Below are 14,172 nucleotides of genomic sequence, written 5' to 3'. Positions count from 1 at the left end.
CTAACTGCACTGGACTGTTTAGAACAAAACACTTATTCAGTTGCTGTTTTGTACACCACATTTCACATTTCAATACCTCATCAAACTGCTGCTACATAAAATTGTATGTTTACTTGAACCGTTTTAATTTACAATCCTCTAGTTTTCCACTAGGTTGCACATTGCAGTGCAATTTACACAATGCACTTTATGTGGCTAGGACAGCTTTAAGTCCTTAGCTCTGTGTTGTTTTTATGTAGCTCTATGTCCTTTTATGTAGCATTTTATTTCATTTCACTGTGTACTGTGACTGCTATATATGATTGAAATGACAATAAAGGCACCTTGACTCAACTTAAGAACCTAAAATTATTCACACATTTCTTTATTTTCATATATTGATTTATCCATGATAGTGTCATGGCCAAGAACATGGCATGCCGCTGGCTTTTTATTTTGTGGGGAAGTTCATCTCTCGTCTTGGAGAACAACTGAAACAGAAGAACAGTCCAAGCTTAGGATTTAACAAGGAAGCATGTAGTTTTAAGGCAGCAACATCATGTCCTGCCTGAAAATGTGATCACCAAAAATATACCAGAACATCCCGAATTTGTTTACCTAATATAAAACACCTCTCATTCAATATAACAATAAAGCCAGTGTAACTGATAGCATCTGTGTATTTTATGTATTTTTTTTATAATTTCTGTGTCTTTACAAATGAACATTAGATTTTATATTCACATTATGCTTTTTTAAAATGTACATTTATAACCTAAAAAAATTAACTATATTTACAGCATTTGGCAGACGCCCTTATCCAGAGCAACTTACATTATCTCATTTTTTTTGTACAACTGAGCAATAAGGGCCTTGCTCATGGGCCCAAGAGTGGCAGCTTGGTGGACCTGGGATCGAACTCACAACCTTCCAATTGGTAGCCCATCACCATAACCACCAGGCTACCACATGCCCCTAAACTAAACTATGCTAAGTATTAATTGCTAAGTACCACCATTGTATAAGTTCATAGAGTTTATTAGATATTCTGGACAAAATGTGGAATCATACACAGTTTCACAGAAAACGGGGCACTTCTTTGCAAGAAGATCAATTCTGTTCTCTTTTTTACTATTAGATTCTGAAATTATAATTCTGTACAATATTTTATATTACACATGCTATATACTAAACATGCATGTACAGAACACAACCATTGTGGTTCTACTCGTGTGCATTTTAAAACTCCTTGCAGGTGTGGTTAGGATAAAAGATCATACTCTTAGAACACTGTGTTCCAATAATTTGTTAAAATTAGAGGCAGATGTAGTGCTTCCTCTCAGACAACCCTGCAGAATGGAGCTTTAATTATATCCATCTGCCAGAGTAAAATCAGGCATAAAGAATTAATTACTTCCTACAGTTGCAGTAGCCTAGTATTTAAACATATAGGTATCTGCTCATTAATGCAGTTTGTGTGATTTTATCCATTGTACTGCCTCTACGTGATTGGCTGGCTGCATAACTGCATAAATGTGCAACTTTACAGGTGCCCTTTATAAAGTAGCTGTTGACTGTTCATTTTTGTGGTTGTGTTTCTGTAATCACAACATACAAGCAACTTTAGGTTTTCTGACAGAGAAAGTATTCAGGTCAGAGGACTTGCAAGCTGTTTTCATTAATAACATCACAAGCTGTATATTTTGTGTTATTAAATACATTGATATATAAAAAATGGAGGTCTGGAAATTTCTTGTGTCTGGACAGTGACAAGATGGAGGTAATGCTCATTGGTTCACCCTACCAGTTACGTAAGGCTGAGTATATAAGTGTGGATGGCTCTACACTAGAATTCCAAACAAAATTAAAATATTTAGGGGTGATATTTGATGCACATTTAACATTTGTTCCCCATGTTCAGAACACTGTAAAGACATCATTCTTTCATTTAAAAACAGAAAAGTTGATCAATATCTTTGTGTTTTCTCGTGTTATTGTAATGCTTTGCTGGTCAGGGTCTCAAACGCTACCCTAAATAAACTACAGCTAGTTCAAAATTCAGCCGTCCGAATCCTGACTGGAACCAGGACAAGGGATCACATAACTTGTGATCCCTTGTGATGATTATTATATTATTGTGAGAGGGAACAAATATAGATCAATATTTGCGCTACAATAAGCAATCACATGAAATAACTTGTTTTGTGAATGTTCCACAGGATTACATACAATGATAAACAAAGGTATGACATGATTTGATAAAGAATTTAAAATTGCAGTGGTACAAGGGGATGCTTTTACAGTTAAATAATCAACTTCAGCACATTAAAAGAAACTCCATATTACACGCTAGCCCATCTTTGATTACCCATAATAGCATGCCTGCAAAATCACTTACTTACATAAAGTTATTAAACAGATAACAGCAACAATTTACATATTTCCAGAAATTTCGCAAATAATCTGTCTATCCATCTAACATTGAATTCACCCATATATAAGTATACTTTTCTTTTTTGTTACTTATGTGTTACTCGTGTTATATTGCAAGTATCAAATATCTGAAGCAGACTCTTTGAGGAAGACATTTTAATTCAATTCAAAGAAAACAAAAGACAATTTTATGTGCTGATCTTGGAATTATTTATCACTCTGGGAACAGGCTGTTATTCTTGGAAAAAGTGAAGTAACAAAGGGCACACATCTGTGTGACAGACCCCCCACTCCAAAAAGGAGAAAACAGCTAGAAAAGAACTGCAAAGGAATGAAGGGGGATAAAGAAAAGAAATGGAGAGAAAGAGTGGCTTAGAGGTTGCAAGGTTAATATATGCTCTTTATAGCCCGCTGAAGAGGAAAGACATCATCAATGTTTTCTACAGTTCAACCTCTGTTCCATATCACAGGACTGGATGAAACCATTGCACTCTGGTTTTAGGGGTGGGGAAGGGTCAGACTGGCTTCAAATAATTACCAATCACCCACACACACACACAAGCAGTGGTACAGGACAAGTCATGGGAAATATAATTAATAGGTGAAGGGTTAATGTGTCCATGCAGTGTAAAAAACTGAAAACAACCGTGAGAAGAACCAGTCTCTACATTCAACTAAGACTTACCAACACACAAAAGGACCCAAAGATGATGATAATTTGTATTGGTAAGTTTATTGAAGACCTAAGTTCAATGTAACAATTCAGTACTAAATCTTTTTCAGGTACATCCTGGATAAGTGTGTGAAATCATGTAGACAATGCTCTTTCAATGGCAAAGCAGAAAAACTGGTGACGCTAAAAGAAAAAAGAAAAAACAGACAATAAACAAAACTTCAGCTCTAAAATAATTGCAGAAAACAACGTTTTATCTTGAATCACTGTATCATGTGTAATGAAATTTCTTTATGCAGAATACAGGCATTGGGCATTAGAAGATTGGTTTTGGGAAATATTGTACACTTTCCAACAATGAGATTTAACAGGGAGAAGAAAAAAACAAAACAAAACAAAAAAGACAACAACCCTAAAATAACATTATAATACAACATTTAATATATAATAAACTAATTATTTATATACATACTTGGCAATGTATTTTTGATAATATGGAAAGTATATAGTGATAGTTGTTGAAGTTATGCCTGATCTTAAGATATTAAGTGCTTGTGTGAAATATGTACATCCTGTTTTTCAACTGGTGAACCATTACAAGCCCACAGGCATGTAGGCAGTGAGTCAGCGGACAGAGAGGGTACTAGATAGGTCTATCTTCTAAAACTAAGGGGAAGTGGGAGTGTTTAGTTTGCCTTAAGGGAGTTTGCTGTTCTGGACTGGATTACAACATCATCTAGTGACCCTCACCTGCAATGTAATCGCTGGAGTAAACATGTACAAACATGCAGTAGACAGAAATGTTGTATTTTCTTACCGAAGTAAAGTGATATCGGGCAACCGACTCCACAGAAGCAGAAGTTAAAATTCTATTTAAAAAAAACCTAAACAAAAGTTTTACTCTAATATGAAAAAGAACTGGTTTCATAATAAAACAAACTTGTGTTCACGCTTAAAAAATACTTTTACTTTTGCTCACCCAGAGCAGTTAAGGGTACTCCAAAAGTGAAAAACCTGAAAAGGGTTATGAAATAAAACAACTGCCAATGACAGAAAAGTTGGAGTTAGACCATACATAATAAAACCACTCCAGGGGTGTCTCCCCAGTAGGGCTACAGCACTGCAGAGTTTGCCATTCTACCTCATTTAACACATTTTACACACCCGAGTCAACACATTAGCTAATTACTAAAGCCTTCATGGGCTAAATTTGTGACACAAATCCCTAGAGATTTGTAGTCCAGCAAGACCTGAATTTTAAACACTCCTGATGTAGACAATAGGCATCACAAGATACAGCTGTTGAAGCTGGAGTTTATACAAAATGTTAGAATCATTATATATAAACAAAATCAACAGATATATATATATATAAAAAAAGACAAAAAGACAAGTTCCATGTATCATGTGTATCATAGTATATCATCATATACCCTGATCAGATAAATTACTATTACAGTATAGTCTAAGAAAATATAAATACTACCTAATAAATACTTGAAATACTATTCTTTATTAGTCTTGGAAGAATCACAAACACCAGAATCAATTCACTGAAACAAAATGGTGTGTACATAGCATTTCTAGGTATTCACCATTATTCTGTAATTATAGTACAAAACCATTATATTTCTATTTATCCAAATGGCCTATTGCACCAGATTACATGCAAACCTGTATAGGAAATGTTTTTGCAAGGCAATCAAAGAAGCAGAAGATGCTTATTTCAAACGGATCAATTCTGGGACATTTTTTTATAAAGCCCTAAGAGGCAGCCATTTTCCCAAAAAGTAAAGTCTTACTTCATAATAAGCACATAGGAGAGGGGGACAACACAAATATACTATTTAATATTTTAATTAGATTGGCATTGAAACAACTATCTGCAAATTAGATACCGGAATCTAAAAATACATGAAGTCTGTGTCATTTTGTGGATTTTTAAAGAAGGCACTGTGTGCAGTTCAGCTTCTTAACTGCTGATTTAAATGAGGCTTCTTAACTATAGAAAAGTTAACAGATGCAGGGACTATAGCTCATGCTGGCTCCTATTAACTGCGGACAGATCCAACATAATGAGCTTCGGTCAAATCACACCGACAAGACCAATCAACACTTTTTATTATTATTTCCATACTACACAAAAAAATAAATATTTTCATCTAAAAGAGAAGCAATAAACGTAATTATGTAACTAGCTTCCATGTTTTATTTGCTGTAATTTTTCTTGCTAAAAAACAAAAGATTTTTTTTAGGAAAAAAATCTTTTAGTATATAGATTTTTGATATTAAAAATACTACATAATGTGTGCTTGCTATGGCAGCACATTTACATAGGCACATCTAATATGCATCCAGGCAGTCATTTAAATTTGGCATAAAAATTAGTTTCTGTCTTACTCGACAGATTATGAACCAATGCAGAAAAAACAAGGAATAAATCGGGTTGGTGTTTTGCCCTCCCAATGATGATTATTTGCCAATAATAGTCTATTAAGAAATGTCATTCCTTTTATACCACAGCGATTTGCCAATAAACATTTGTAAACAATATATTAAAGAACAGAAAATCAATTTTTATGCTGCAAAAGGTTTTATGTTGCAAAACATGTTACAGTAGTTTCTCTTATTGTTTCCCTTAAGGTATCTACAGTACAGCCCTCAAAGCATTACATATGACTGCAACAAAGAGCTTCTATAGGAAACCATCACAGAAAAACTTATCCATGTCTCCATTTTTAAAATCTGTTTATTATTAGATTTCAGTCATGTGGCAAAAAACGCAAAATTAATTTTGTTCTGCTTTAGTGTAAACCTGGGATTTGCCATGCAGTCAAACTACTGCAGATCTGCTGTTAGAGAAATGTAATCAAAATCTTTTGAGGAATTGGAGAATTCAAGAGTGCTGTGGTATAATATTTTTTTTTAATAGAAAAGGTTCATTTTATATTATATTATCAAACTGTCAATGTGGAAATATCAAACCTCATCAATACTTATTTAAGAAAGCTTCTATAAAAAGGTTATTTTATAGAAACTTCTATAAAAAAAGTTTAATGTCAAATCTGCTGCATTGTTGAAGATTTAAGTGTGTGAGCTGTTATTACATAACGTAGGATAAGCATGTTTTTTTTTCTACTTGAATGGAAAAAATACTAGTTTGTGTAACATGGCCATTGAAATGATCTATTTAAGAGATCTCCTTTCTGGGTCTTTTGTGTGTGTGTGTTGGTTTGGGTGTGAGTGTGTGGGCATCTGTATAAATAAATATATAAGATAGAACTGTACAGTGGACACAAGAAAGTGCCCTCTTTGAAAATTTGAATTATTTTTTTTAATATTAATCCATTAATGAGTAATATCTAGTTTCAAATCTAATTTAACTTAGACCTATATCTATTATAGAAAATAAATAGCATCATTACATGTTGGTGCGTTAAGATAAAGCGTTGATTAGAAGGATAACATTCTGTCATACAGTGAGACCATCCAGAAAAACTAAAGAGCGGAAAATTAGGAACAAAATCAAGTGATCTGCATTCGGAAAAAAAAGAATAAAGTAAATATTCAGTATTTTATAATATAATAAGACAAGTAAACAAGTCAGATGTTATAGTGATAAATTATATAAACATCTATTTACTATTAAAAGGGTATTACAAATGAACTGTAACTTAAGTACAACAATTATAAATCAGGAAATTCATGAGTGGAATAAAGAAGGCAATGATAGTTACAGTGCAAAGGTTTCTCAGACAGAAACCTAATAAGATACACTTACAGTACCAAAAGTTATTAGAAGGAAACCTTTCCAGAAGAGAAGAGAAGAAAATAAAACAACGAAGAAGCAAAGCCAGAAAAAAGCTTCCAAAGGCTCCAAATGTTCCAAATGTTTTCAGTGCAGTGAGAGCTGAAAGCCAGCACCCCACATCCTAAAATTTAAGTTTTCAACACTCCTTAGTTTGGATAAACAAATACATCAGTAAATCTCTGAAATGTAAGATCCTGCAAAGCAATAAACTTATTCTCCTTATTAACATTAGCATTTTTCTTAACAAAACATAAAAATTGAAATTTTGAGTTGTGTGATCAGTGCTGCACAGAGCTCACATCAGACATTGATTCACAGTCTCATACCATCTTGAGACAACATTCAACAAACTCTTTTACACAAACTGTATTAATCTGAATGGTTGCTCTTTAAAAGCCACACAGATTAGTGACTGCCTTAACAAAGAAAACCCCAGCCCTCTCCATACATTCTGACACAGACACACTGATACATGATGACAGTGAAATGGATGTAAATTTAGTCAAGCCGGTAAACCTGCAGATCTCTTCATAGCGTGTGTACATGTGTCTCTTAGCTCTAGAGTCGGTTAGGAGTTACAGTATGTATTCACCCCATATAAAGGAGCCTTTTATTATGAGCTAGTCCATTCTTATTTACTTTATTGGTTTGGCACATGTAGACAGCTCCAGACTCTAGAGGGGAAGGTGTGTGAAAGGTCAGAGGTCAGACTGCTGTCTCCTGGTCCTCGCGCTGGATCATCTGATAATGCTGCCGATTCTCCAGATACGCTGCCAGCTCCGGGTCCTTTGCTTTTTCTGCTCTGTGCTTCGGGGTATCGCCCTGCAAATGCAAAAATGCAAACTATAACTGGGGGGGAAGGACACGCTGGAAATACTTTGATTTAATATTGTAGCATTTCATTCTTGGCTAACAAGAAAAGAGTATCATGTGCAAAGGGTGAGGTTAGTGACTGCTATTATTAGACGGTTAGTATCTGCTATCCCGATATTTTTATATTACTCTTTTTATTCTCTGTGGTCAGTTTGTGAATACTTCTGGTCTTATTTAGTCTTATTTGGTCAACTTTATCATTGTTTACACACAAAGTGTTTTATTTTGTCTGTAACTGGTGAACATTCTTACCAGCTTCTGATTCTGATTTTTATACCGGCCCTCTGGCTCTACTGTTCTGAGCACATGCAATTACCAGCTTGCTTTGACACCATCTTGGTTTTCTGTATGTCTAGTTAGACCAGCTACAAATTACATATGCATTAAATGCAAAAATGCAAAAGAGATAAAATGTTTTAATTGGCTCTTTTGAAAAATTTTGCCAGTAAATCAGCTTGAGTGGGCAATTTTGAGTGGACCTCATCAAGTTCCATGTGGACACAAACCATTAGTATCCAGGCACTCTGTCGAGCAGACTGTCAAGAGCCTACTTTGACAAAACCCACTGGATTTCTCTGAAGGCCTTATTCAGCAAAGGATGCAGTCTGGCCAATTATTTTCTTTAAAACATATGATTCATCACACTCTGGTTCACAATATCAATTGCTTTAGTGCCCCTGTTCCACATTATATTTAATTGGTCCCATTTAATAATGATGCATCCAAAGCCAAACAAATATATAACATCATATGCAAATGATGTACATAAGCTGGCAAGAACCATCTCTTCAAATTTTCGAATACCATCTGCTGTAGACAGGCTTCATCAGAGATCCCAGATGTGTCCTAATACATGGAGTAAGGAGTTCCCTTTCACCAAATCAGTACACACTGCACTGCATTGTTCAACAGTTGAACACAGTTTAACACAAGAACTTCCCATACAGTACTGAATTCCACATACTGACTTATGAGTAGGAATCACTGGAGGAATGGAATCTGTGAGTTCAATGAATCAAGATTGTACAGCATCCAAAACCTTTCTTCTATCCATTAGTCACAACAATGTTTGTGCCAGAACCACTGAATGTCTTTTATTATCACCATAATCTGACATGCTGAAGAGAAGAGAGCTTGAATTTTTTTTCCTTTTTAAAGCACAGGCAGTTTCGTTGCCGCTTATGACAGATAAAGCTCTTTTTGTGTAGACAATCAGAAACACTACAGCTTTTTTATACTTTAAAATACCTAAAGCTCCCTGTTTCTGCTTATCACTTTTGGAGATAACAGCTTAAAAAAATGCTCTGGAATAACAAGGACCGGTGACAAACAATGAGAAATGTTCACAGTGAGAGAGAAAAAAAAAATCAGAGGAGCTTCCATTTAGACAAGAATGAATAGCATTATAATTACGTCAGATAGAAGTGCTCTTCACAAGTTTGTGAAGAATAAGAACATTGTTCTGACAACTGTTTAAAAAAAAAAAAAAACAGTACCGGAGAGCTTCTTCACAGCACAAAGGATAAAATAAACCAGACAGACACACAGCAGCCAGATAGAGAGAACATGGGGAACATATATTATCCATAAGCGGACATGTATGGCTGAAGAAAGGAAAGAGAGCAAATGTGGGAGAAAGACAGTGAGTGGGAGAGGAAGATACAGTAGAAAACACACACACACAAAATCAAACAAGCAAATAAGAGAGATGTGGAGAGATGAAAGAGATCGTAATGATTTGGTTTTAGAAATCTGATATGATAATGAGTACATTTGGGTTTAAACTATTGGTGTTAGTGGGGTTTAAAAGCATTTGAGGGTGCTGGTGAGGCAGCCAGTATGGCAGACAGCATACATTTGCCCCAAGGAAAGTACAGGTTAGGAACAGACTAAAAAATATCCCATCTGTCATGTGGAGGTTTGAGCACATGCTGCTTCAGACAGCAAGACAGAAAGCATGAAAGAGTGAAAAACTAGCCACCAGTTAAAGCCTGTCAGCCCAACTAGAAACAGCAAAGAGATTACAGGCTGTTCACAAAAGCAGATTTTCCAGCACCCTTTGTTCCAAACCGATGACGCACATCGGAAAGTTTAAGGGGATGATTAGAAAATCACTTCCATCCTGAACACTATAATGGATCTCCTTAGCTTTTTTTGTCACATTGCATACTGTAGATCTGTGGAAAAACTGGATACAGCACTTCTGTTTCAGTGTACAGATGTCCCTGTCTCCCATTTTTGCTGGAATGGTGTATTAGTCTCGGGGGTTAATCATAATAAAAATACTTGTTTTTCCCACCTGTAAATCTGTCTTCATAAGAGAAGCTCCAGCCTCCACTAAGTAGTGACAGATTGTCCTCTGACACAATGAGGCAGCTTTGTGCAACACCGTCTCGCCGCTGCAAGTAAGAACAGTAGAAACTAGTCACTGGCAAGATAAAAGCAAAAGCTGTCAATCCAACTGGTAAAGCTTATCCTGGCCAATTTAAAAAATAAATAAATAGGAAAAGTCAAGAAAGAAATAGTGTTTCTTACTTTTCTGTCTCTGTCACATCCAGTATATCAACAGGTGCTGTTAAAAAGGGGAAACAAGAGACAACATAAAGTCTACTTTGTGTGTTACCAAGCTAGAAATGTAGAAAAGGTATTTATGTCCTGAAAAAGAAGAAATTGTTGCAGTGCATGCACTTCATTATGGGAACAGTGTATATACAATTATACACTACAGACAGTAACAATGCACGTTGATACAGTAAACTCCAGAATTGCTGGTTTCACTAATCTGAGCAAACATGATTATATAAAACAAAGATTGCACAATTATTACAATTTTGTACTGAACAATATAAGAAACTTAGCATTCCTCTAATCAAAATAATCATAAGAAGAAACTTTTTTTTAATAGCAGTATTTTCTCTTAAAAACAAATGTGGTTTTGACACTCATAATAATATTTAAAATAAATGCACACAAACTGTTGTCCATTATCTCTTTTTCTTTCATCCTCCTGAGAATAAATGCACTGTCAAAGCACTTGGAGAAAAAGTGTACTGTATAGAGGAAAAGAGAATCTGATCTGATTTTATTCTCACCAACTGTTGGCTATGTCTACAGCCTTAAAAAATGACTGTTTTGACTATTACTAAAAGATGACTTTTTTCCCTCTTTCTTACCTTTTTTTTCATTCCTAATAATTTTGAGACTGAGTGAAACATTTCCATTCTAAGATTTAGACATAAAAGAATAAAACATGGCAATAAACATGTTTAAAACTGACTCATGAGGTACTAATCCTCTCTGTAGGGGTATCGTTACATAAAGATACACGTTCCTGTGCTACATAACACGTATAATGAAGTATAATAATACATCAATGCTAACAAAATGTCAGCAAACCAGTGTTGCATCATATCTTAATGATTCTACACTGCACGTACTATCATGTGTTATTCCTTACATAAGTGCTGAATGTTATTCAGAGGGTAGGTGTAATATCACCGAGGTCAAAGCATCAGATGTATGAATCAACGTGTACCCAAATGCTGTGAAGTTAAAGAACGCCCTGTAAAATATGTCCTGCATATTGTGTGAAATGGACTGAACAGTGCTGTGTGTGTGTTTGTGTGTGGGTGGGTGTTTGAGAGAGACAAAGAGATTATCTCACCGTTATCAATGATGTATCTGACGATGTCTTTACTGGCCACATCCACTGCATGGTGGAGTAATGTTCGACCTGCTGAGTCCTGCACACTCAGGTCTGCTCCCTGTTTATGGAGCTCCTCTAGCTAGAGAGAGAGATACACACACACACACACATTTACTTAAACTAGTACTGTTGTAAAAGACCTCCTCTGAAGATCTTCAGCACTAAGTAGTAGCTTTTCATACACCCATATTCACACCCGACACTCATACACACGTTGATATGCTCTGACAGTTTTGTACAGGTCCTTATTTTTTTTACACTGAAAACATAAAATTTAAATGTACTGTTTCTCAAGGTCCAATTATTTAGCTTAAACAAATTCACTTATTCGATTCTCTAACAAAAAGTACCCTAGTGACAAAAAACAAACATTTATTGTGTTATTCTTATTAAAAGCAAGTGAAAATGTAATCCCACCCAGTTATGTTCTCTTTTACTCCCAGGCACAGATGGTATGAAATATGGTATAATTTAGTAATTATAATATAGAAGCAAATTTTTAAAGTTTGTCATGGCAAACATTGATGTTAGCTTGTTGAATTCAATTCAATTCAAATTTATTTGTATAGCACTTTAAACAATGGACATTGTTAAAAGCTTTACAGAACATACGAAACATATTACAAAAAAAAATTATATTATACAAAGATTAATATAATACAAAAATTCATATTACACATTTAAATATGTGTAATATGAATTTTTGTATTATATTAATATTAGACATATTTAAATGTGTTTGTATTTATCCCCAATGATCAAGCCTGAGGTGACTGTGGGAAAAACTCCCTTGGATGGAAGAGGAAGAAACCTTAAGTGGAAAAAGACTCAAAAGGGAACCTCATCATCATTTGGGTGATGCTGAAGGGTGTGATTGTAAATATACAGCCTGTAAATTGTGTAATGATTGAGGTTGAAGCAAGTAGCTATATAATGTCCAATGCTTGTTGGAGGTGAGTGGACAGACGTGGTGCCAGTATTTTTGGAGGGGAGTGGATATGTGAGTGTGACATCACCAGAATACACATTATCCAGGTCTCCTCATTGTGCTGAACTTATTGATGTCACTTTTGAGGATTTTTTATCGTCCACTAAGGGAAAACTGCAAGTGTGATCAGTTTAATGTACACCTTCATCAGTCCTAATAGTCTGAAGTTTTTTAAAAGAATTTCAAGTAAAAAAGCCAAATTTTTTATTAGAATCCTATGAGAATTTAGTCCACTTTGAGTTTCCGTGGAATTCTGACCTCTAGGAAAAGGAACTTAAGTCAGAACAGCATGAAGAGCTTGGCTGCGTTTGGTGCATGTAGCTGGAAAGCTCCAGAAGGAGAAGCATTTAAAAATGAACTGTCTAAGAAAAATAATCTAACAACGCAATACAGAATTTTGGCTTTTTAAAGGCAACATTAAAATATAGTATGTGTGTTGTGCAACCTGGGAGCCCATATAGGTGTTTTATCCTTCTCTAGATTCATTCTTGTGTTAATCTCTTCATAAGGGAGTCTTCACTTGCTTGACAGTATTTTGTGGTAATATAATGGTTCTATTTATAATGCATTCTAGGGAGATGTTCTGTACCAAATTTTACCATGACTCGGTCTATCTTACAAATCTGTCGTAGTTAGAATTAAGTCCCAAGAAGCCAAGCTACTTCTTACAGTGTTGGGTAAAAATGTGACGGTCATAAATCATGGCTAATCTACAGTGATGAACAAGTGTTTGACTTCCTTTCTGTGGTGATTACAGATACTAGAGCAGCATTATGTGTGTGTATTATATTACTGACCTCAGTGACACAGCAATGATCTGTCTGTCTGTCTACCATATCTAGGTCTCACCAAAAAGGGGGCTGGGAGGAGGGGTGGGGGCTGGGGGGTTGTATTTATTTATGCCACACACCTTTCAGCTCCTATTTTTCGGAAAAATCTGTTGTCATGGCAACCAGGTGAAGCAGACCCCAATTACCTGACTTTGCTACTACACCTTTAGGAATTTGGTATTGGAGCTGAACACAATGTGCCAGATGTGAAACAGCTCTTTTTCAGTGGAAATACACACAGAAAAAGTAACAGTATACCTGGAAAATGTCTAACTGATGAGAAATATGGGTGAAAATATCGAATAGGAAACAAAATGTTGGTTTAGAAATATGCATTGCAGGTATTTCTTTTGTTTGGAAGCCTAAAATTAAAGCTACAGAGCCCAAACAGCAAAAATGATGTTTTATGGATTTAATATGAGGTATAAAAGCAAGACTACTTATGGCGTAGTAAAAGTGGTTTCACAAGTTTCACAATTAGCCTGTATTCAAGTGTTTTAAATGTAAACTCAGGTATAACTATAGCAAAAGTGTCATGAAAGTTAGAAAATATAATAATGTTAATGATATTGCTGACGATCAGTTACGCATGATGTGTCTCTACTGTTCATGGCTGTAAACAGAATTTTATGCTTCTAAAATATTGATTTGTGAAAAAAATAATCATATATTTTATGTTAATATGTTAAATCTGTCTATATGTCTGCATGTTTCATGTGTACAGGAACCATAATGCACATAACTGAGGTGGCTCACTGCAGTAACGAAAAAGATAATGTAAAAATATATATCGATGTTTGTGGAACATACCTTCTGATGGTCTTTGTTCTTCACACACTCAATAAGCACATCTGCTGACACTGCATAGAGAGGACAAAG

The 14,172-nt window shown here is 35.1% G+C and overlaps 1 protein-coding gene across 3 annotated transcripts in view; it reads right to left on the bottom strand.

Annotated features, from left to right (window-relative positions):
• Positions 1–5,816: 5,816 nt before the first annotated feature.
• The window catches only part of dgkza (diacylglycerol kinase, zeta a), a 71,317-nt gene continuing 62,961 nt past the window's right edge, over positions 5,817–14,172 (bottom strand). For all 3 annotated transcript variants that reach the window (XM_027133015.2, XM_047820065.1, XM_047820070.1), the window contains 5 exons: positions 14,104–14,153; positions 11,434–11,554; positions 10,305–10,341; positions 10,069–10,168; positions 5,817–7,718 (listed from right to left, as the gene is read on the bottom strand). In XM_027133015.2, the coding sequence (XP_026988816.2) occupies positions 7,602–7,718; positions 10,069–10,168; positions 10,305–10,341; positions 11,434–11,554; positions 14,104–14,153 (425 nt within the window). In that variant the 3' untranslated portion in view covers positions 5,817–7,601. The remainder of the gene's footprint in view (positions 7,719–10,068; positions 10,169–10,304; positions 10,342–11,433; positions 11,555–14,103; positions 14,154–14,172) is intronic.

This window comes from Tachysurus fulvidraco, chromosome 1 (assembly GCF_022655615.1).
Source record: "Tachysurus fulvidraco isolate hzauxx_2018 chromosome 1, HZAU_PFXX_2.0, whole genome shotgun sequence".
NCBI classification, from domain to species: domain Eukaryota; kingdom Metazoa; phylum Chordata; class Actinopteri; order Siluriformes; family Bagridae; genus Tachysurus; species Tachysurus fulvidraco.
Note: the sequence above shows the minus strand (reverse complement) of the source record. Positions and strands in the feature narration are given on the sequence as shown.